We start from the raw sequence: 24,044 nt of genomic DNA, 5'->3' as shown, positions 1-24,044 counted from the left end.
TTAAACTGGAGTAACTCTGCACAAGATTGCATTGCATGGCAGGGAATTAAGTTTGCAGGGCAAGGTGCATAGCCTTTCAGAACATCCTCTGCTTCCAAATTTTTTCTTATGTCTCCACCTCAGATTTAATCACCTTTTCAATAAATAAAGACATAAAACTGTGCTTGTATTTTAAGCAAACGATCTTTTAGAAACCTGCCATTTTACAGCCCTCCACGGATGGTTGCTAACTTTTTGTTATGGAAAAAAAATTGATCATTGTAAAGACATCTCATTCACAGCCAGAATTTCCCTCTGTGATTTGCTGGGAAAATGTGAAGGGAGGGGAGCACAGAAACCCCTTGGTGAAGTAACCAATTGTAGTTTGTGCAAGGGAAGGAAAAAACGCCATGATCCTCGCTTCATAATAATAAGTTAAGATGTTCAGATGAATCTCATGAATATCCCAGTCTCTACAACTGCAATGATAATATAATGGGAAACCCCAGTAGATAGATTCTCCCACACTCCACTACTGAGGGCTCTCAGGCAACTGCTCCTCTTTCAGAAGCATTTAATATTTGCAGAGCCAGCAAATTTGTCTGGGAGGCAAGTCTTCATCTGCCACTCATCCAGAGCCGACTGTATTAAATTTTTATATTTATTGACATTTCATTACCATAATTGACTGCACTTGGTTTCCTAGTAGAAGGCACAGGGATGCCTCCTAAGCAGGAGAATTGGTCCCTTGAGTCAGATTTGCAATTAAAAACAAGGCAGAATGGATTTTTTTTATTGTGTAAATATGATGAGTTGAATTTTCAGCTTTAACTAGAGAATACTGAGCACCGAGAAAACCTTTTTCACAAGTGAGCAAAATTATGAGTCAGTGGAAAAATGACCCCCAAAGGTGTCAATCAGTTTATATAAACTCAACTGTGCATGAAAAAGCCCCAGTTAATGTCTTTTCCACGGGAAAAAAGTCTTCTTATTAAAGTGAATATTCCCTGCTTAGCCTCTGTGCTACACACTGGTGGGAAAGGAAGGCTTTTGAGCTTATATTTTGTAGAGTATGGCTTAAAATCACAGGAAAAATATGTATGCTGGGTTTGGTTGCTGAGATTGCAATACAAAATATTATCCAAATTTTTACATTGTCTACATGACCGTGTAATTCTTTACAGAATGATGTGTATGTGATCCTAGGTAAATCGCACTTGAAACGTCCAAATTTGGGATAGGGACAGACAGTAATCCCCCCACTGAGAGAATCACAGTTCATCATAGTTCATGTTCTCATTTCCCATGTTTGTCTAATATATGGTTTTCAGGTACTGAAAACAAATGCACTGTTTTGATAACAAGATATGATGTGACAAAAGAGATGAGTATGTCCATTGGCAACTATCTGTGACGCTCTTACAAATGATTGTCTTTTCTCACTACAAGTCTGTAGCTAATGTGGTTCAGTTGCAACCTACACCTGCCTAACAGTATAGAGGCATCAAGCTTCCCCCTCCAATGAAAACCCCCCATGCAGCCATTGTGACCCCACCCGAATTTTGACCTATCACCAACAATAAACTCCTGTATCCTGACCCAAACCTACATGGTTGCAGCTTTATTTCTCCAAATAGCATTTAAACAAAATATTCAGAATTTCTGTGTGGGTCTTATATGCATAAACTGTAGAAAGCATATTAGTCTGAGGAGTTCTCATCCACTTAAGGATGTAAACCAGCACTCTGATCCAACTAGGGCGATATGAACACAGAAGCATGTTTCTGCACACATATGGTACTTAAGTGGTGTATACGTTTGTACTGAAATATCTCCCATCCTTTGAGGCTGAAGAACTCTTAGAATGATCCTATTAGTAGGCTGTCTTACACCCTTTGAGTTCCTTTCAAGACCGTGGAAGTGTTATTTTCTGCAATTCAGCAGAAAATTGGAGCTAGTTCTTGGCAATAATTGAGGAAGACAAGTGGGAAGATTTGAGAGTTCAACTTAGATGAGAAACCTAGAAGGCTCTGTATAAATCAGTAACTTCAAATTTGCTAAAATGCACAGTACAAAGAACTTTATAGATTTTATCTAACACCATGGAATTAAATGGAATTTATGAGACTATAAAATGGTCTAGTTAAAAATGACATGTTAGATGCAGATTTTCTGCAGATGTGGTGGTTATGTCCAGCTATTATGAAGTAAAGGAAAATAATTCTTTCCTCAGTCTTTTCTTGTGAGGGAAGTGGTGCTCAACATGGCATAAACAGAACATGTGATGAGGGAAGGGATTTACAGCCTAGAGTTGGCATTAGTGCACCAACACCTGGTTTCTTTAAATGAAACAAAAACCTCTGGGCCAGACGAATTGCATCCAAGGGTACTCAAAGAACTTGCAGATGTAATTTCTGAACCTCTGTCCATTATTTTTTAAAAGTCTTGGCAAACAGGTGAGGTGCCAGAAGATTGGAGGCGGGCAAATGTTGTCCCCATCTTCAAGAAGGGGAAAAAGGAGGATTCGGGTAACAACCAACCCATCAGCTTGACTTCTATACCAGGAAAAGTGTTTGAACAAATCATCAAACAGTCAGTCCTTGAGAATTTAGAAAGGATGGATCTGATCATTAAGAGCCAGCATTGGTTTCTCAAGAATAAGTCATGTCAGACTAATCTTATCTCCTTTTTTGAGAAAGTTACTACCTTGCTGGATCAGGGGAATGCTGTAGACATAGTTTATCTAGATTTCAGTAAGGCTTTTGATAAGGCTCCACATAGTATTCTAGTTGACAAATTGGGACAATGTGATTTAGATCCTAGTATTGTTAGGTGGATCTGCAACTGGTTGACAGATGGTACCCAAAGAGTGCTAGTTAATGGTTCCTCATCCACTTGGAGAGAAGTGACTAGTGGAGTTCCTCAGGGATCTGTGCTGGGCCCTGTGTTGTTCAACATCTTTATAAATGATTTGGATGAAGGACTAGAGGGGATGCTTATTAAATTTGCAGATGATACTAAATTGGGAGGGGTAGCAAATATGGTAGAAGACAGAGCCAAGATGCAGGATGATCTCGACAGGCTGGAGAAGTGGGCTAGAACTAATAAAATGCACTTCAACAAAGACAAATGTAAAGTTCTGCATTTAGGTAGGAAAAATCAAATGCATAATTATAGGATGGGGGAGACTTGTCTGAGCAGTAGTGTGTGTGAAAAGGATCTTGGGGTCTTAGTAGACCAAACACTGAACATGAGTCAGCAGTGTGATGCGGTAGCTAAAAAGGCAAATGCAGTCTTGGGCTGCATCAACAGAAGTGTAGGGTCCAGATCACGTGAAGTGATGGTATCGCTTTACTCCGCTCTGGTTAGACCTCAGCTAGAGTACTGTGCTCAGTTTTGGGCACCACAATTTAAGAAAGATATAGACAAGCTGGAACGTGTCTAGAGGAGGGCAACAAAGATGGTGAGGGGTCTGGAGACCAAGTCCTATGAGGAAAGGTTGAAGGAGTTGGGTCTGTTTAGCCTGAAGAGGAGAAGACTGAGAGGGGCTGTCATATAGAGGATAATCATGTTCAAGTACTTGAGGGGCTGTCATATAGAGGATGGTGCCGAGTTGTTTTCTGTTGCCCAAGAAGGTTGGACCAGAACCAACGGGTTGAAATTAAATCAAAAGAGTTTCCGTCTAGACATTAGGAAGAATTTTCTAACAGTTAGAGCGGTTCCTCAGTGGAACAGGCTTCCTCGGGAGGTGATAATCTCTCCTTCCCTGGAGGTTTTTAAGAAGAGATTAGATGGTCATCTTTCAGCAATGCTGATTCTGTGACCTTAGGCAGATGATGAGAGGAAGGGCATCATGGCCATCTTCTGGTCACTAGGGGTGTGGTGGTGGGGGAAGGTAGTTGTGAATTCCCTGCATTGTGCACGGGGTTGGACTAGATGACCCTGGTGATCCCTTCCAACTCTATGATTCTATGAAATAACAGCAGTGACCTTCCAGTTGATCCTATGGTTCTATTGAATGACTGAGAACATATTAAAGATAGGGCTTTGATTATGAAACCTTTAGTGGCTGCTAAGATCATAACTCCAAAGCACTTAAGCCCCTCAAGAATTTAATCCGAGGTCTGGCTAAAAAGATCATACTGGAAGTAGAAATGCACTGGTTCATTTGAGGGCCAAACTAGACATGATGGTGTCCTCATGATGGGCATGAGGAGGCCACTGCCATTTTAAAGTCATTTTTAAAATTGTGCAAGGAGTGCAGTGTTCTTGTTCTCCCTCATACCTTTTCAAGTGCCAAAACAGCTGTAGTGTGTCTGCAGCCATTTGGGCACTTGATAAGGTGCAGGGAAGAAGGGGGACCAGAACACTTCAGAATGCTGTGATGCAGGTAAGATCAGGCCTTCATGGCAGCCACAGCTACAGTGGCAATGGCATCCTCATGGCAGATTCAAGAATGTTGTCACATTTAGTTTGGCCCTGAACCATGGGAAAAGGCAATGCTTAGGGATGCACTAAACTTGTTTGGCAGCTAAAAATCCCATTTTCAACAGCCACAATCAGTTGTGAGCCAAGCCTTGAATGGCATCACCTTCCTGCCAACTGACTTGAATGGATTCTGAACAGCTTTGCGTTGCATGGTAGCTATGATAGTGGAGTTTCATTCTTTCTGTATTGTGAACATTTTTGCATCTGTGCAGTAGGTGAAATCAGTTCTCCTCAGGATCATGGAAGGTTGGGTCAGGTAATGAAATGATACAAGCGGGAACTAATAAGGGAAGCTACAGATTTCACATTGAATGTGTTTGACGGTTGAACTTAAAATATTCACCTGTGATCATCAGACATGATCACTAGGTCTATTTGGTTTGGCATCGAACAACTCAAAGCCTACCAAGCAGGATCATACCGATCCCCCCCCTAAAACTGCACATTTACAACTGCTGCTGCATGTCCAGCAGAACAACAGCCATTAACATCACTAAGGACTGCTTAGATCAGGAGCGGGGAACCTTTTTCCTGCCAAGGGCCATTTGCATATTTATAACATCATTTGGAGGCCATACCAGGCATAGATCTCCAGGCGGGGGGAGGGGAGAGGCTAGGGTTGCCAGGTCTGCAGCCACCACCTGGAGGTTGGCAACCCTAGGAGAGGTTATGTAGGGAAGTAAGGAAGGGGAGGGAGTGAAAGAAGGAAGGAAGGGAAGGAAGGAAAGGGGCGCGACACCGTCTCCCCCCCCATTCACACACACGCAAGCACGTGACCGGGCGCGACACCGTCTTCTCCCCCCCATACATACACACACGTGGGCCGCCCTGCAGCAGCAATGGCGGCGGCTTTGGCGGGAGAGTCCGCGGGCCGCAGCCAATGATGTTGCGGGCCATAAACGGCCCGCAAGCCAGAGGTTCGCCACCCCTGGCTTAGATGAACACTAAATGGTATGGTTTTTTAAAGTACAGCACTCGTTAGCACTGATTTATATGGTTTGTGACTGATTTTACTGTCTCTTTAAACAATTTCCCGCTGAGCACTGCAACATTGTAGCGGGGGGGGAAGGGGTGAGTAGAACTCAGTTGGCTATGTGAGGTTACACACACATGAAAAGCTGATTGCATTTTATGCATGGTTAGGAAGGAATAAGATGAAGCAACCTGCTGAACAGCCATGAACAGGTTGACAAACAAATTCATAGTCTGTCGAAAAAAAGGATCCTTGTTCACAACTGGCAAACAGGACATGAGCAGAACTGGCAGGTGTTCAAACATTTCTAGAAGATATCCAGCTTCCTTAAGGCTGTGTGAAAATGCATATGCATATGCACAAAATAACTTCAATAACATGGACTTAAATGAACACCAAACAGTAAGACTTAAAAAAATAGTGTTTGTGTAATTCCTGGCTGGCTGATTAGTTTGTTCACTCTTTAAATAGATGGATGATGAAGAGTGTGCAGTAGGGCTGTCAAAAAAAAAAATTCGGTACAGTTCGGATTTGGCCGAATTTGACCCTTGTGGGTTCGGTACGTGCCGAAGTCCAAACTCCCCCGCTTCGGATCCCCGGTAATTCGGGGGGATCCGGAGTTCGGGGGAAAATTCGGCCCCCGCGCGCCTTCAGAGGGATTCCCTGAAGGCGCGCGGGGGCCCTTTAAACTGATCTGCGCCTCCCAGCTGGGAGGCGCAGGTCAGTTTAAAGGGCAGCCCGCACCTTTCAGCGGGCTCCGCTGGAGAGGCGCGGGCTGCCCTTTAAACTGACCTGCGCCTCCCGGCCGGGAGGCACAGATCAGTTTAAAGGACAGCCCGCCCCCCTTCAGCGGGCTCCCCTGAAGGGGGGCGGGCTGTCCTTTAAACTGACTTGCGCCTCCCGGCCGGGAGGCGCAGATCAGCTTAAATGACAGCCCGCCTCCCTTCAGCGGGCTCCCCTGAAGGGGGGCGGGCTGTCCTTTAAACTGACCTGCGCCTCCCAGCTGGGAGGCGCAGGTCAGTTTAAAGGGCAGCCCGCACCTTTCAGCGGGCTCCGCTGGAGAGGCGCGGGCTGCCCTTTAAACTGACCTGTGCCTCCCGGCCGGGAGGCGCAGATCAGTTTAAAAGACAGCCCGCCTCCCTTCAGCGGGCTCCCCTGAAGGGGGGCGGGCTGTCCTTTAAACTGATCTGTGCCTCCCGGCCGGGAGGCACAGATCAGTTTAAAGGACAGCCCGCCCCCCTTCAGCGGGCTCCCCTGAAGGCGCGCGGGGGCCCTTTAAACTGATCTGAGCTTCCCAGCTGGGAGACGCAGGTCAGTTTAAAGGGCAGCCCGCACCTTTCAGCGGACTCCCCTGAAGGGGGGGCCGAATTGGCCGAATTTATTCGCGAACTCCCGAACTCGCTGAATTCGGCCCCCCTGGTTGCCCGCCAGATTTGAGTTCGGATCCGTCCGAACAGAAAATCACTGAATCAGGGGAAATTCGGTTGATTTTCAGTTCGGACCGAACCGAATTGACAGCCCTAGTGTGCAGTGATGACAGATCTTTGTGGGGAGGGAACAGGATTCCCATCAAGCTGTGTGGCTCGCACATGTATGACATACTGCCCATTCCACTGTACAGTACTGTTTGAATACATGGAAAGTAACCCACTGAATAGGCTGAAGCTGTTCACAAACAGCCTACTGTTCGACAAAAACCCGGCTTCTTCTTTGCAGCTTATGAGCAGAATGTGAGTGGAACTGGTGGGTGTTTGAGAGCATCCTTAGTAATAATGATGGATTGTTAAAAAATGATGTTGTTAAAAAGTGATGTCCGCTCATGAGGTATTGGAAAAAACATTTTCATACAGTAGGGGCTGAAGGGCATTTGTTTTCGATTTTGAATGGTTAAAGATCTATGTTATTAATTAGTGTTTTCAGTACTTTGTTGCTGCTGCTTATTTGTGCACTGCTAATCAAAGCTCATATTGCTATATATTAATGGGTATCTGCTGAGGCCAGAATTTAATCTTGGAACTAGTATAATACTACAACATTAGCAGGGACTCAGCAGACTCTGATTGCAAATGTTCCAGAAGAGTGATAGTGAATTAACCCTAGGGCCTTAGGTCTTCGTCAAGCTGGTTCTTGTTTAATTCTTGTTAAAATGATTAGTCAGTAATACTAATTTAGTACTCCACAAACACAAATTTGCACAAATAATGATGAGCACCTTAAGCAGAAGTTTTAATGATTGCAAATGATGATTTATTTACTATACTATATAAATATACTTTTGGAAAAAGCACAGCAGTTCCATATGTTAGGAAATAGGTTCATCCTAGACAGAGGCAGCCGGCATAGTGAAATCAGTTTTCATTAAATTAATTAAAATTATGGTGACGATGCCTGTCATTTTAACATGATATGCCAATAATGGAAGATAATGAATTAAGTTGCCAGCAGACCTTTCCCTCCGGATGGCGTTATGGAGGTTGCTAATTAGTTCTAATATGCAAATAGTAAAGCTGATAACTCTTCAAAGTGCTGTAAAACATCTTATATGTTTATTAACCGTCAGTGCATTATGAAAAGAAAACCTGAGTCGCAATTTCCTGTGCTTGTTTCATTTTCTATAGAAACCCTGTACCGATATTACATGCATATATAAGGACTACATATGCAGGAAGGAGGAGGATTGTGCCTCCTGATCCCCTTTCTTGAGTAGCCTTGGTTTTAAGAAATAGAAGATGGAAATTATGCCATATGTGCATTATTGTATTCTGCAACAATTAAAAAAATTAACCTATTTATTTTTAAAGTGTGCAGAATAATCTGTGAAAACTGTCACGTGGGGGGGGGAGGTGTTGCCACAGCACGCATTTTACAAAACATTAATTTCTTTTTTAAAAATTGTGGGTGAAGAAAAATGCTACTTTATTTGGTTTTATAAAGTTCACAATATTTCTCTATGGAGGGGGGGTGACCCCTTCCAGACCCCATAAAATGAGACCCCCATACCCAATCTTCACCAAACCTCGGGGGTCATGCAATAAGAGTACCTTCAAGTTACGCTGTGAATTTGGGGGCTCTACCTCCAAAAATGCCCCCCCAGGAGCTTTAAAAAATCCCCATAAATGTGGCCGAATTCTTCCGGTAAACCCGGAAATAAGCTGAATTTCCATATTTACTGGTATGGGTATTCGGCTTATTTCGGGTTTACCAAAAAAAATCAGGCCCAATAAACCTGAACCCAAAATTTACTGGATTTTTTTTTTTTTTTGCACAGCCCTAGTCCAGACTATAGAGATCAGATTCCCTGAAGAAAATGGCTACTTTGGAGGGCAGACTCTATGGCATTATATTCTGCTGAGATCCCTCCTGTCTCCAAACCTCTTCCTCCCCAGGCTCCATCCCAAATCTCCAGGAATTTCCTAACCTGCAGTAGGCAACCCTATCTGCAAACCACAATACGGATCTCTGATCACTTTCTTCTTACATAAAAATTTGATGAAAAAGTTTATGGAGGAGAGTGTGCTCTAGAGGGAGGTCTCTAGTCTCTAGCTGCTAGTGTAAAGTATCCCTTTCACGCCCTCTCTTTGCCATTATGGCGCAAGAAAAGAGGGACGAGATTCTCACCAGCCTTAGACCCTGGCATCCAACACTGGCATGGAAGCAACAAGGAGGATTGGGGGAGGGACTGGATGTTAACATCTGGTGTGGTGTGACATGGGGGATGCAAAGATGCAGCTGTGAAAGCAAATGAGAAAGTAACCTGTAACACAAGCAGGAACATCGTTAAAGCATTGTGCCAGTCTGGAACAGCCTATTTCATGAGGGACCAGCTTGTTGCACAAATGCCTCAAATTGCACTGGGAAGCAGGGATCTGTGGTACACGTGGGGAGAGTTAGAGAGGGCCTGCACTCTTGGCTGCTTCTCTAGAACTGCACTGCTGACTGGCTCCTGGCTTGCTAGACTCACTGAGCCATAGGTGGCTGCATGAGTACCAAGTTATGCACTGAGTGTGGAAATGTTGTCCGAGTTGGCTTATTTGATTCCCCTACAATTCACACTGTATCGATCAGAAAAGGCATATGATTGATGTATGGGAATGATTAGCAGTGGCTCATTTGTGTGTGTTGCGGGGGGGAGATACTAAATAGATTGTTTCCTTCATCTTAGACTGTGCATGTCTTATTCCTTCCATTACTCAAGGTTCCCTCTATTACTCAAAGTTCCTTCTGTTACTCCTTATTATTCCTTCTGTTACTCAAAGTTCAATGGGCAGGAGGGAAAGTCTGTTGAGCATTCCAAGAATAAGTCCACTAACTTCATAGTGACAGACAGCATCAGAAACTGACCTAAGGCCAGGTCTGGATAGGGTTGCCAGGTTCCTCTTCACCACTGGCAGGAGGTTTTTTGGGTGGAGCCTGAGGAAGGTAGGGTTTGGGGAAGGGAGGCACTTCAATGTCATAGAGTCCAGTTGCCAAAGCGGCCATTTTCTCCAGGTGAACTGATCTCTATTGGCTGGAGATCAGTTGTAATAGCAGGAGATCTCCAGCTAGTACCTGGAGGTTGGCAACCCTAGAGCTGGAGATAGCCCACATGGGCAAGGCCTGAGACGAATCAGGTTCAAGTAGATATAATTTTGATCGACTCTGAAGCCGTATCTCTGCCTGGGTTAAAAATGCAATTTCCAAATGCATCCAATGATTTGTAGTTCGCATGCTTAAACCCAGGGCCTCATTGTCCAACTATGATTAAATGGTCCACTTTGTCTCTGCAACTCACATTTTTTAAAGGCTACCCAGGCATTTCGTGCAGTTTGGAAATTATGTGGCACGTGGCCTCACGGAACAGCTCTCATCATTTGCAAAACTGGTTCCAGGTTTGATGTACATCCCAGTACTGCAATGTAGTGTTTGCTGAGATCTGTGGGATTTAAAACTGTTTCACTTTGGCTGGATTGTGGCCACAGTTAATGGAGCTTTGCTCAAATAACTGATTTACCTGCCTCACATATAACACACATATTTTTTTTGCCTCTTGCACAGCACACACAATAGTTCTTGTAAGAACAAAGGGATATCTTACATGGTTTAGATTAGGAAGAAGGCTCCCTATGCAAATTCTGTATAGCAACTGCATCACAGAGTTCGGCAGTCTAAACAAGCAACTGTTTCCTCGTATGTATATACATCTAGGCGGTTTAGGTTTCAGCTACTTAAATGCCAGTGGACCATCATTTGGTTTCACTTTGAATCAGACATAAAATGTACAAAATATACACTGCCTTCCCATGACACTGGGCATTCTTTCCCATTAGAGCCGAAATAAGTTTTCAAAGGGTACGGTTCTCATTTAGTTTGTCTTGTTGCTCTCATTTACTTTGCAGAGGGTCTTGGAAATTATAAATAAACATGGGAACAATACATGAGGGAACCCCACCAGTCCCTACTGAAATTATTCTGAGCTTTGAAAAGCTACTGTGGTGGTCATGCTCAGGTCAGACTCTTTTTTGCTATGCTTGTGTCAGAGATCTTCGCATTGAATTGGGTTCTCTCTATTACGTTTGACTTTTAATGGGATTTTTGATTATCTGATCTGTCTTGCCTTCCACATCCTCTCTTCCCTTATACATTCAAAGAATTTCAACCAACTCACTTAGGCCCATTTTTCAGGCACTTAGCTATAGGATCTGAACACCCGAGACAATAATGCATATCTTGGTAGTGTAGTTTGGTCACACATACCCTGCACTTAAAACAAGCTGAATTCTGCCATCCGCATAAAATGTTTGTTAAACCCACTGGCTAAAGTAGCTTAACTTCCATAATTTATTCTGTTTTCAATAGAGGAAGGATAAGGAGCTAGTGCTGCGTAGTGGTTAGCACATTGTACTTGGTGTGTGGAGACCTGGGTTCTAATCCCCAATTAGTATGACCTCTCCCTCTCGACCTAACCTACCTTACAGGGTTGTTGTGAAACTAAAATTGGAGAGTAGTATACACCGCTATGTTGGCATAGCTGAGTGTGTAAGAGAGAGAGTATCCTTAGAATTGAAGACCCTACTCCTGCCAACCGGAAACACTCAGTCTCACTTCTAAGATTTATTCTGGCATTGCCTACCAGTCTTCAAGACTGTCTTCATGAAGACAGAAATGCAATTTCCAGAATGCTAAGTTCAGTGCATGGATCCATATTGGCAGAGTGACTATAGATTACACATAGTTCTAGTCCATATGCTGCAAATCACAGAACCAAACAATGTTTTGGAAGCATGTCCAGCAATATTTAGCTGCATAAATGTTGGCCTTTGTGAGTGTGGAGCTTTTAAAAAATGTCCCTTTTAAAATACTGCCAACTTCCAATTCTGCTATGCCAATCCTCTCTAAACACAAAGCAGCATGAGTTATACAACCACTCTGAGAGAGACAGAAAAGCAGTCTAAAAATATTTTAAAGTTATAAACTAATGAACAAATCTGGCTCATGATTTACTTGAAATAAATCCCTGGAATGAAAAGAGTAAAGGAAAGTGAAAACTTACTGATTTTTCTTTTGCTAGACATGTCCTGCTACCAAAATTACACTTCTGGCCCACCATAGGCCATTCAGAACAGAATATTAGTAGGTATTTAACAATGTTTATGCTCAGATCTGCTTTTGTGTTTACCTATTATCACTGGTCTAGGAACAGAGTACCCATGTTCTTTACTTGTGCTGTAAGGGAATCATTGTTTTGCCCAGTACTTGTTGCATTTTGTGGCTTCTTGACCCTGCTGTTTTTTTCCCTTAACTTCTTACCTAAAATAGCCACTACTAAGTATTCATACTAACTACATGACTCCCCCCCAGGTCTACAGTTGCCAACCTCCAGGTACTAACTGGAGATCTCCTGGTATTAAACTGATCTCCAGCCGATAGAGATCAGTTCCCCTGGAGAAAATGGCCGCTTTGGCAACTGGACTCTATGGCATTGAAGTCCCTCCCCTCCCCCAAACCCTGCCCTCCTCAGGCTCCACCCCAAAAACCTCCCACCGGTGGCAAAGAGGGACCTGGCAACCCTACCCCAGGTCAGATAGAGAGGCATGTTCTGAAGTTCCAAGCTTCCCAGGCCTGTGCAGGCCCAATTTGGATTGGGGCTGTGGAATGGGAAGAAGGTGGGCTTAGACCTCCTGCTGCACCGTTTCCCATTGTGGCAATGTAACGTCAATACATGTGCAGCCCCCAACAGGGCAAACAGTGCCTGCCCCTCAGGGTCATTTTCAGGAGAGGACAATGGTTAGGGTTGCCAGCTCTGTGTACCAGTGTCCCAGTTCAAATGGAGCCTATGCATGCCTGGGAAGTGCAGAATGTCAGAACACACCACTCTATCTGATGTAGGGACATCCCTGGGGGAAAGGTACCATGTAAAGACTCAGGTATTCTCTAAAGTATCTGAGAAAATGAATACTTTTTTTGGCCATCAAGTCACAGCTGACTTATGGCAACCCCATAAAGTTTTCAAGGCAAGAGATGTTTTGAGGTAGTTTGTTATTGTCTGCCTCTGCATCACGACTCTGAATATAAGAACATAAGAACATAAGAACATAAGAAAAGCCATGCTGGATCAGACCAAGGCCCATCAAGTCCAGCAGTCTGTTCACATAGTGGCCAACCAGGCACCTCTAGCAAGCCCACAAACAAGATGACTGCAGCAGCATCCTGCCTGTGTTTCACAGTACCTAATATAATGGGCATGCTCCTCTGATACTGCAGAGAATAGGCATGCATCATAACTAGTATCCATTTTGACAAGTAGCCATGGATAGCCTTATCCTCCATAAATATGTCCCCTCCCCTCCCAAATCTTCCAAGTTGGCAGTCATCACCACATCCTGGGGCAGGGAGTTCCACAATTTAACTATGCGTTGTGTGAAGAAATACTTCCTTTTATCTGTTTTGAATCTCTCACCCTCCAACTTCAGCAGTTGACCCCGAATCCTGGTATTATGAGAGAGGGAGAAAAGCTTCTCTCTGTCCACTCTCTCTATACCATGCATAATACCATGCATACCCTGGTATTCCATGGAGGTCTCCCTTCCAAATACTAGCCAGGATCGACCCTAGAATCATAGAAACACAGATTCATAGAATTGGAAGGGACCACTAGGGCAGGGGTCTGCAAACTGCAGTGGCTCTTTGGCCCGTTGAGTGCGGCTCTCCGAACTTGGTTCGGAGCCCCTGCTCTCGCGCCCGCTTGCGCAGGCAGCCGGGCTGCGGAGCCGCACGCCTGAGAGAGAGAGAGAGAGAGAGAGAGCGAGTGAGCGCGAGAGAGCAGGCGAGCGGGTGTGATGTTTCTCCCCCACCCCCGCCGTGGAGAATGGCCAGGTCCCCTTTCCCTTGCCCTCAATGGTTGGGAGGCTAAAGCCTCCCCTCCCCTCTAGCCGCGCGATTGCTGGGCGGGCGGCTCGGCGGTTCCTGCCCCCCCGCCTGCCTATCAGCTGTTGGGCAGGGCGGGCTTCCTTTGGTAGACCTGGCCTCTGGCTGAGTCCCATTGGGAGGCCATGTCTACCCACTGGCTTTCTTGGCGGTAGACCTGGACTCCAAGGAGGGGGGAAAAAAAAGTCCCCCTTCAGAGGCCAGGTCTACCAATTGGCTTCTATGGGCCTCTGGAGGCCAGGTCTACTGCCAAGAAAACCAATGGGTAGACCTGGCCTCCCAATGGGACTCAGCTGGAGGCCAGGTCTACCAATAGGCTTTTATGGCAGTAGACCAGGCCTCCAGACGAGGACTCCACAGACGGGGAGGGGGAAATGGCAGGGACTTACAATTTAATTTTTATCAATAAATAAGATCACTATTAAGTATGATATCAAGTTTTATGCAGTGTACCTATAGTTTAATTAAGACTTAAAACTTTAATTAAAGTTTATAAAGTTAATAAACAGTGTACCTACCTATATAGTTTAAGAAATTTGGCTGTCAAAAGAAATCTCAATCGTTGTACTGTTGATATTTGGCTCTTTTGACTAATGAGTTTGCCGACACCTGCACTAGGGTAATCTAGTCCAACCCCCTGCACAATGCAGAAAGTTCACAACTACCTCTCCCCTCACCCCCAGTGACCCCTACTCCATGCCTAGAAGATGGCCAAAAAAAAAAAAAAAAAACAACCTCCAGGATCCCTGGCCAATCTAGCCTGGTGGAAAATGGCTTCCTGGTATGACCCTGCTTAGCTTCTGAGATCTGACGAGATCGGGCTAGCCTGGGGCTATCCAGGTCAGGATACTGAAATAAATATTTTGAAATGTAATCCATATCTCAATTCAACAGAATGTGCCTTCAGTGAAACATCAGTATTTCTGATCTTGTTAACATTCTTAATGTTTTGAAATAATATTAATTATGAATCCACATTCATAATTATGCACTCACTTGTTGCCCAGTGACAAGAAGGATGGAGCCTTCTTTCCCATGTACCACTTGCCGATAAATGTGATCTAGAATTAAGAGTTCGCTCCAGCAGTTCTGAAGCAGCTTCATTTGGTCATCAACCTGCAGATGAAGATATAGAACAAAAATCATAGTCGCATGTTGGCAATTTGCTATTTATTATTATTTTATCTGGAGTATTCTAATACTATTCTAATAACAGAACTCTGGAATATTCTAATAATAGAACTCTGAGACATTGCTGTAGCATCATGAGATCTACTTTTCTATGGGTTCTATGGGTTCATTTCAAAATACTGTTGCTATATCAACATTTGTGGCAGCCATCTTAAGTGGCCATTTCCCACAAAACCATTACCCAGCCAGGATTTTTAAATGTTAGAACAGCTCCATGGTATGAATATCTAGTTTGGCCTTTATTGAATCAAAACACCCTCAAATTTCTACAAAGAATGCAATAACACAATTTACATTTTGGCTCTACAGCATTGGGAAGCCATTCTATGGAACAGCCCATTGGGTTTTGACCATATCCATTAAATTTAGTGGAGAGAGCTGAAAATTTATGATGAGAATGCTCCACCATTGCTTCCAAGTCACACTCTCATTTGACAATACAGCTGGATGAAAGAAAAGAGGAGTGCAACATAGCAGATGGATATATTACTAAGTCAAAGGGAAGCTTCTGTTATCACAGGAGCAGCCTTGCTCTCTCCTCCTCATGCTACAGGTAACCATGATAATTCATTTCTGCTTAGCTCACAGAACAAGGTTGAACTGATATTAAAGAAGCTCTCTTTGACTCTCCTCAGACGTATTTATCTCCTGTGCCATTTCTAACAAAGCCACCCGTTATCTGGAATAGAAGATTGCAGCCATGCCTTGCTGGAAAAGCACAAGTCTCAAATCCTCAGAATCTGTCACACAAACAAGTCATGAAGGTTTCAACTATAAAATTGTTATTTGTATTACTGGAAGGGTTGAAGTAAATTACACATGTGTTCAAGATGCATTTCTAAAAAGAGTGAAGCTGTGCTGGAATTTCTGAGATCAACATTAGTTTTTTAAAAACTGTTTTTTTTATGTCCTTTAATCAGTATTCTTTTATTGGTTCTTGTAGGTTATCCGGGCTGTATTCTTTTACTTCGCAATATTCTTCCCAGGAATAAAAGTGTTACAAAACCACAAGTCACAATCCAAAAGGACAGATGTGAGTAAGCAGGAAATGCTTTGCATGGGAGCACACAAGTTGCTCAGGTTCTCACCCCCTGTAGCCCTGCACTTCAAAAATCCCCCAACCTTCAGGTGTGCATGATGGGAACACAAGGAACTGTGAGTAGAAAGGGAGAGCCTATGCAAAACACCGTGTGTAGCCTTTTTGGTTCCCCACCCCTGATTTTATTACTGTAAATTTATTACAGCGCCAACCTAAGAAGAGTTATACCCTTCTGAGTCCTCTGAAGTCACTTTGCTGGAAAGTACAATAAAGGGATGTATATGATAAAAAGTAAACCTAAAAACCTCGACCAATGGGGGGAGGCTCTTGGTGATTCTGGGCAAACATTCAGCCTGGGCCCCCACAATCACTGCCATTCCTCCCGCTGGGTCTACCCACTACCACTAGGATCCAAGAAAGAGGTGGCTCTCACCCCATGTGATGCAGGCAGGAGCAACTTCTGCCCCCATGCTGGCTATAATTAGACGAGGAATAGAGAATAAAACTGCTGATATCATACTGCCCTTGTACAAATCTATGGTGAGACCACACTTGGAATACTGTGTACAGTTCTGGTCACCACACCTAAAAAAGGATATTACAGAGCTTGAGAAGGTGCAGAAAAGAGCAACCAAAATGATTAGGGGACTAGAGCAACTGTCCTAATGGGAGCGGTTAAGAAGCTTAGGGCTGTTTAGCTTGGAAAGAAGGCGGCTGAGGGGAGACATGATAGAGGTCTATAAAATTATGCATGGTTTGGAGAGAGTGGACAGGGAGAAGTTTTTCTCCCTCTCCCATAATACTAGAACACGGGGTGAGAGCCAAAACAGATAAAAGGAAGTATTTTTTCACACAACGCATACTTAAATTGTGGAACTCCCTGCCCCAGGATGTGGTGATGGCTGCCAGCTTGCAGGGCTTTAAGAGGGGAGTGGACATATTCATGGAGGAGAGGGGTATTCATGGCTGTTAGTTAGAATGGATATTAGTCATGCTGCATACCTATTCTTTCTAGTATCAGAGGAGCATGCCTATTATTTTGGGTGCGGTAGAACTCAGGCAGGATGGTGCACCTGGTTGGCCACTGTGTGAACCGACTGCTGGACTTGATGGGCCTTGGTCTGATCCAGCAGGGCCTTTCTTATGTTCTTATGTTCTTGTGGACGGGGTGGATATGAGCTGCTGCCACCAAGCCAGCTGCCACCCTCTGACAAGGGGACAGGGTCATGGCAGTTGTCCCCCCCCCCAGCATATGTCCTGGGACAGCTGCCTCTGCTGTCCATTGGTTAAGACCACCCCTGCAACTAATAAATACAATTAAAATGAATGAAATTAAATATCCAAAAATGTAGCAACAGCATAACCAAGTTCCATATACACCAAACTAAAACAGAACCCCAGTACCACTTTCAAGACTAACAACATTTATTCCAGCAAATATACAGCAGCCAGGGAGTATCCAAAGTGAGACCTTAGGCACAAAATCCAGATATATTGCCAGAAGTTCATACCTGGGCAAAGAGTTCTAGAAGCTGAAGCTGGTACTCTCATTTGATCTATCATGTGCTTGAACTACCGTAGTTTTCCATCTTATATGCTCAACCAAATTCCGTCATGGAATGTAAATAAATAGATAGATAGGCAGCTCTTTTATAAGGCACATGTTCAGGTCAGACCATCCACAATTAACAAGATCCAACTTCTACATCTACAAACATTCTCAAAAAAGGCTTTCAAGAACCATCTGTCTCAACCACAGGCAACAACTTTGGAAACAAAAACTCACTTTGCATTTTGGGTACTTTTTGGAGGTCTGAGAGTCATCCTTGTGTTATCAAAGCTGACCCCCTCCCAAGTCGGTATCCCCTAATTAGCAAGCAAGTGCTGCACAAACAGTGTGAAACAGAAACAAGCAACCAAAGAAGAGTGAACAACCCCAGCTCAGAGCTACTGCTGTGCACAAGATTCATAAATGTAGAAAAACAACAACAGAACTTCTGCTAATGACTCACAACATCTTCACCTAATTTAACATGGATAAGATCTACAGTGTTGAAACGGACACTTTGTGAATGATACGGAGAATCCATATGGTGATCAACAATGTTGTCCGTTGCAGCTGCTGTGTAGAGTAGTCATCACTTGGACATTAGAACGTAAGAAGTCGCCTTATATTAAAACGGTTTACAGTATGAGCCTATGCAGAGTTATTACAGCCTAACCCACTGATGATAATAAAGAAAAAAAATGCAATGTATGTAAAAACTTCAGAAAGAGTTGGGGAAGACATGGAAGCTCTGGGAATGTTTACTTAAGGATTCCTCAGGGACATGGATGCGTGTACATCACTTGATTTCTCTACACTTGATTGCTGTACTCATGGGCCTGGTTCATACATTTCTGTACATTTATTTTTGTACACTTTATGACTTACAGCTAAATGCATGAACTGACTCCATTGAAAAGCACTGGGTCTGACGTAATGTGATAGAGAAGTTAAATCTGTGATATTAGTCATGATGGCACATTCACACGTTTAGGGCATCCTTTGGTGTTGTAATCATGTGATGAACATACTTATGAGATCTTTCCCTTGAGGACTCGCAGGTGAACGTGTGAGATGTCTTTGTTGCAAGGTACTGTACATGAGGTAAGGTGTTATAGCTGGGATTGCTGATCCACATGCACAACTCATCACTTGATGCAGCCGTCTTGAAGTAATGAACATGGGGACCAGTCCCTGATGACTTACAGAGGACATTTGTGAACTGGCTCTCTGAAAATAAATTCCCTTGAAAATAAACAATACTGTCCAGCCCACTAGTTAAGATCTTCTTAAACTCTACTGTCTGTGCCTTGCCTGCAGAAGTGAGGTGAGTGGCCAGCAGGGACATGGCTTTTTCAGTGATGGCACCTCACATTTGTAATGCTCTCCTTGATGAGGATGGCTCAGCAACTACCTTACTTTCCTTTAGATGCCAGGCCAGAAGAATCCTTTTTACCCAGGCTTTTATCTAAAGGTTTTATCTCTTTTAGTTGTTTTATGGTCTACTTCTGGCATGCAAACTGTTTTATCAGTATCACTTTAAGCTGCCCAGTGTTTGTTTTATGCTGTTGTTAATGCCTTGGCTTGTTGGTTTTATTTTATTGCTTTAGTTATGAGCCACCTCAAGCAGGTCTCTGGAGAGACAGCATATAGATTTAAATGAAGTTCTATCCATGGTTCTTGACTGGGGCTAACATGCAAGTTATGATCTGATACTGCAGTCATCAAGGGAACACATTTGAATGAGCGAACTTACCCTAAGCAATTAAAGACTGCTTCCCATATTACTTTTCCAAAGACACACTCTTGATTTATGTGTGTGAAACCTCTGGGTCTTGGTGGTTAAAACAAAGCCCATATTAGCTCTGAAAACTGATGCAAATACACATTAAAGGAGGCCTAAAGTACCCTTCCACCAGTGTAAGGATTTGCACTGGTTTGAGCTGAGATTTTAAAAAGATGATGTTCTTCTGGGTAGAGTCTAGATTATAGGATTAAATTTATGAGAAAGAAGAGCTTGTACATAAATGCAGAATGAAAGTCCCAACTAAATGTTAAAAGAAGGCCTGTGGATTTGTTTAACCACAAATCAGTTAGTCCTTGAGTGAAAGCCCCTTGCAAATGAGCATTCCAATAACATGACTTCATGGCAATTAATAGTTAACTAGGATAAGGGGTTTTCTTATGCAATGCAGGGCAAGACAGTCATGCTCTTCGTTTTCCTAATGTGCTAAGCCCATTTTGTGCTGATCACTCTCTTTGCTCTTTAAACATCTGTCATTTCTCATGCACTTTCCAAATGCCAGAAGAGGTTTATTGCTGCCAGAGTGGCCATACCACAAGGCAAGCCTAGGTGGCTAACTTGGACAGCACTTTTGCCTCCTAGGCAACCAGGACTGTCACCATCTTGAGATATAGGTTCCTGTTGTCTATGAAAACTGAAGCCAACAGAAAGGCACAGGGCTTCCTAGAAGGGCTGCAAGAGAGGAAGAGGCAACAGGCTACGGATTCTGGCTGGAGCAGGAAAGAGAATACAAGAAGTAAAGGCAGGCTAGGTGTAGGCAACATCAGCAGATCATTAAGTTTCACTTTGGAGACAGCCTATCACTTCTTGGGTGGTTTACATGACCAAGCAAAATAGTAACAAGACTTCAGCATTCAGTGAATGGGAGGAAGGCTAAATAGTGAAGACATATTGAACATGAATGTTCCATTTAGCTTATATGACTAATAGTCATTGAACTACCTTCTATGAATGTGTCTATTCCCCTTTTTAAAGCTATGTAAAGTAGCAGCCATCACTACATCTTTTAGCAGTTAATTCTAAAAATGGTGCTAAAGGAAGTACCTCCTTTAGTCTGGCTTCAGTCTTCTGCCAATCAACTCCATTGGATGATACCTGGTATTAGTATTTGAGGGGAGTTGAACACATGAAGCTGCCTTATACTGAATCAGACCCTTGGTCCATCAAAGACGGTATTGTCTATTCAGACCGGCAGTGGCTCTCCAGGGTCTCAGGAAGAGGTCTCTCACATCACCTACTTGCCTAGTCCCTTTAACTGGAGATGCTGGGGAATGAACCTGGGACCTTCTGCATGCCAAGCAGATGCTCTACCACTGAGACACAGCCCCTCCCCTCTCCATCCACTTTCTTCACACCATGTACAGTTTTACAAACATCTAGAGTGTCCCTTCTTAGATACTTTCCCAAAAGCCCCAATTGCTTCTTTAGCATCAGAGAGTTTTTCTAAACCCTTGGTAACTCTGGTAGCCCTTCTCTGCACTGTTTCCAGCTCTGTGATTGATTGGTTGATTGAAATGCCCAGTTGCTTTCCTACAAGAAATATCCTCTTTTGAAAGGGATGATGGGCATTATAAAGAGTATGCCCAGTGAGGCCACACTACAGATTTACAGAACTGCACTATGATGCTGGCAGCTTAATTTTCAATCCCTTTCCTAATCATCCCTAGCATTGAATTTGCCTTTTTCACTGCGGCTACACACTGCCATTGCTATCTACTCCTGAATCTCATAGAGGATCACTGTCATCTCTTGCTACGGACATTCAGGTCAATTATTCACTAAAAAAATTGCTGCTCTCTTGAGGCGGAGTAAAACCCCCCACCAAACTTAAAAGGTTATTAATGGAATTTAATCTAATTCATAAAGCCCGATGTAGCTAGGATTACTCATGAGAAAAAGGCCGCAGCATTTGACAGCGGTTGTGTCTGCCCCTGACCGTTCAGCCCTCCTCCTGCCGACAAGCTCTCTGTTGAGGCCCGCCCCCACCTCCATCACAACTCCACCCATCGCAGCTCCGTAGAGGGGAGGCACTCGAAGGAGAGGGGGAAGGAGAAGTCCTATCAGGCTCCAAACCGCTCGACTCCACTTTCATGCAGCCGAATGCATGGGGAGTTCTGCCTTGGATTTGCCGCTCTCTTGATTGCACATTTTCCCCATCTGAATTCTCAAAACTCAACAATAAGCCCCCAATGCAGAGTTTTGAGAATTTGGATGGGGAAAATGTGCATCTAGAGAGAGTGGCAAATCCAAGGCAAAACCTCCCCTGTGTAAACGGCCCTTGTCTCCCTTTCTGCTTTGACTCGGCACGGTTCCCCCCCTTCCCTTTCAGCTTTGGATTCGTTTTCCCGTTGACTTTTGTTTTCTGCTTCTGTCGACTTTCCTTGTTTCTCTTTTAGTTCCCCCCCCCCTTTTTGATGGTGTGTCCTGACTTGTTGCTTCGTCCCCCTTTGGAATAGTTTTTTTCACTTCTCCCCTTGTGATTTAAGCTCGAGCTCCTTTTTTTTCTTCACCTCCACCTCTTTGTTTCCCCCTTGTTTTTTCTTTCTTCATTAGTGCAGCAGCCAAAGCACCCAGGGCCATTTATGCATGGGAGGCCACACATCTCTTGTAATCTTGCCATAGAGATTTGGAACGGCACTCAAGCACAGATCTAGTGGACTCGCAAAGCGCACGAAAAGGGGGGGCTTCTGGTCGGAACAAAAAAAGAACCCTTGGCCAATAGCCACCCCTGTGGGTGGGGAGATGTAGGAGAGGGAGGGGACATTTGCCAGGATGGGGGGGGAGAAGAAATCTGACTCCAGGAATTTTTCATGGGAACCTCCGGCAGAAAGGGCGAGGCAAAGGGAAAGATTGCAGCAACACAGGTTTGAGTTGCTGCTGGTTTGCTGCGAATTTTATGGGCTACCTCGGGGCAGCTGTGAAAAATCAAAAATAAGGTCCGGAGCTACAAAGCATTGAAACCGCAGTAAACAGCCATGAATAAATGACCTAAGTGATAAAATGCTTGTCTGAAGCTGTCCCTGCTGGACAGGTGAAAGCCTGCTGCTTTTACAGCAGTCAGTCATCTGAGCCACTATAAGTAACCTTTAGGTAGTAGCAGGCTTGCAAATAGTTCCTCACCTAGTAATCTCTGCGCTGTAGATGTTCCATTCAGGTGAACTAGCAGCTGCACAGCCGCCATCTCATGTAAATCTCATGGATTTTCCATGCACATTACAGCTTCTACTGACATGAAGCAGAAATCTGTAAAATAAAGGTTCTGGTTTGCATGAATGGAAGCGGTACATGTATGGAAAATCCACATGTTGCCCAATTCCCAAGTGTTGATGTGTATCGTATGCATCGTAGGGTCATGTGCACTCCCCATATATGCAGCCGGTAAACTACCAGTTTGCTTGAATGGAATGAAACATCTGCTGAGGGGTCCTGGTAAATTGGAACTGGAAGCTTTACAGATGGGAATTCTTTCTTTTATGTCACAAATAACTAATTTAGGTAAGAGTACTCTAGTAACTTAAAAATAGATTAATTTGCAAGGCTGCGCAGCAGTGGGTTTAATCTTGTAATTGTTTGTACATAGAGTCTTCATTGCTGGGCATTCAGTACACAAATTAGTAGTAGGAGTAAACCATTTTAGAATATGCGATAGAATAAAGACAGTTTTCTCATGACCGAAAGAATCTCACAAAAATGATTACTAGCCTGAACCTTATAGAGTTGCTGGAATTTACTACTGCTTTGGCTATGGTCCAGAACAGACAATAAGCAAACTGTAGCAGTTTTACTCAGAAGTAAGACCAACAGGACTTAAATCCAAAATAGTGTAAGTAAAGCTAGGTAAAAGGTAAAGGTCCCCTGTGCAAGCACTGGGTCATTCCTGACCCATGGGGTGACGTCACATCCCGACGTTTCCTAGGCAGACTTTGTTTGCGGGGTGGTTTGCCAGTGCCTTCCCCAGTCATCCTCCCTTTACCCCCAGCAAGCTGGGTACTCATTTCACTAACCTTGGAAGGATGGAAGGCTGAGTCAACCTTGAGCCGGCCACCTGAAACCGACTTCTGTCGGGATCGAACTCAGGTCGTGAGCAGAGCTTTTGACTGCAGTACTGCAGCTTAACACTCTGCGCCACAGGGCTCCTAAAGTAAAGCTGCATCCACATAATGAGGATTCTCCATTTTGCATCAACCACCTCTGCAAAAAACGCAGTGGCATTTGTATTGGCATATGGAGAAAACTCCCACATGGGAGTTTTCTGAGCACTTTCCTCCGTCAACCACCATATTCTCTGCATTTTTCTCACACTGTGCCACCAGAGGGCTTTGTGACAGCTTTAAAAAAACTGGTTAATTGTGGTACAAAGATCCCACAACAGCAATTTTTTTTTTAAAGTCCATAAGAAACACTCTAGTGGCAGAGTGGCGGAAATGGTGACTGCAAAAAACTGAACGAATGGTGCTGCAGTGGGTGGGACCCTTGAAAATACACACCTTCCCATCCAGACACTGTGATAATGCACTTGGAATGTGCTCTTCCCCAAAATACTGTAGCTAAGCAGGTTTGGGGGAACAGCGCACTGAGGACATATGAAAGATGATCAGAGCACAATTAGAGCATGATGTCA

The 24,044-nt window shown here is 43.9% G+C and overlaps 1 protein-coding gene across 1 annotated transcript in view; it reads right to left on the bottom strand.

The window, feature by feature from the left end:
- Positions 1-24,044, bottom strand: part of NR5A2 (nuclear receptor subfamily 5 group A member 2) — a 142,375-nt gene that overhangs the window by 46,131 nt on the left and 72,200 nt on the right. Inside the window, exon 5 of the mRNA XM_056844439.1 lies at positions 14,840-14,959. Within this exon, the coding sequence (XP_056700417.1) occupies positions 14,840-14,959 (120 nt within the window). The remainder of the gene's footprint in view (positions 1-14,839; positions 14,960-24,044) is intronic.

Source organism: Euleptes europaea, chromosome 2 (genome assembly GCF_029931775.1).
Source record: "Euleptes europaea isolate rEulEur1 chromosome 2, rEulEur1.hap1, whole genome shotgun sequence".
Taxonomy (NCBI): domain Eukaryota; kingdom Metazoa; phylum Chordata; class Lepidosauria; order Squamata; family Sphaerodactylidae; genus Euleptes; species Euleptes europaea.
Note: the sequence above shows the minus strand (reverse complement) of the source record. Positions and strands in the feature narration are given on the sequence as shown.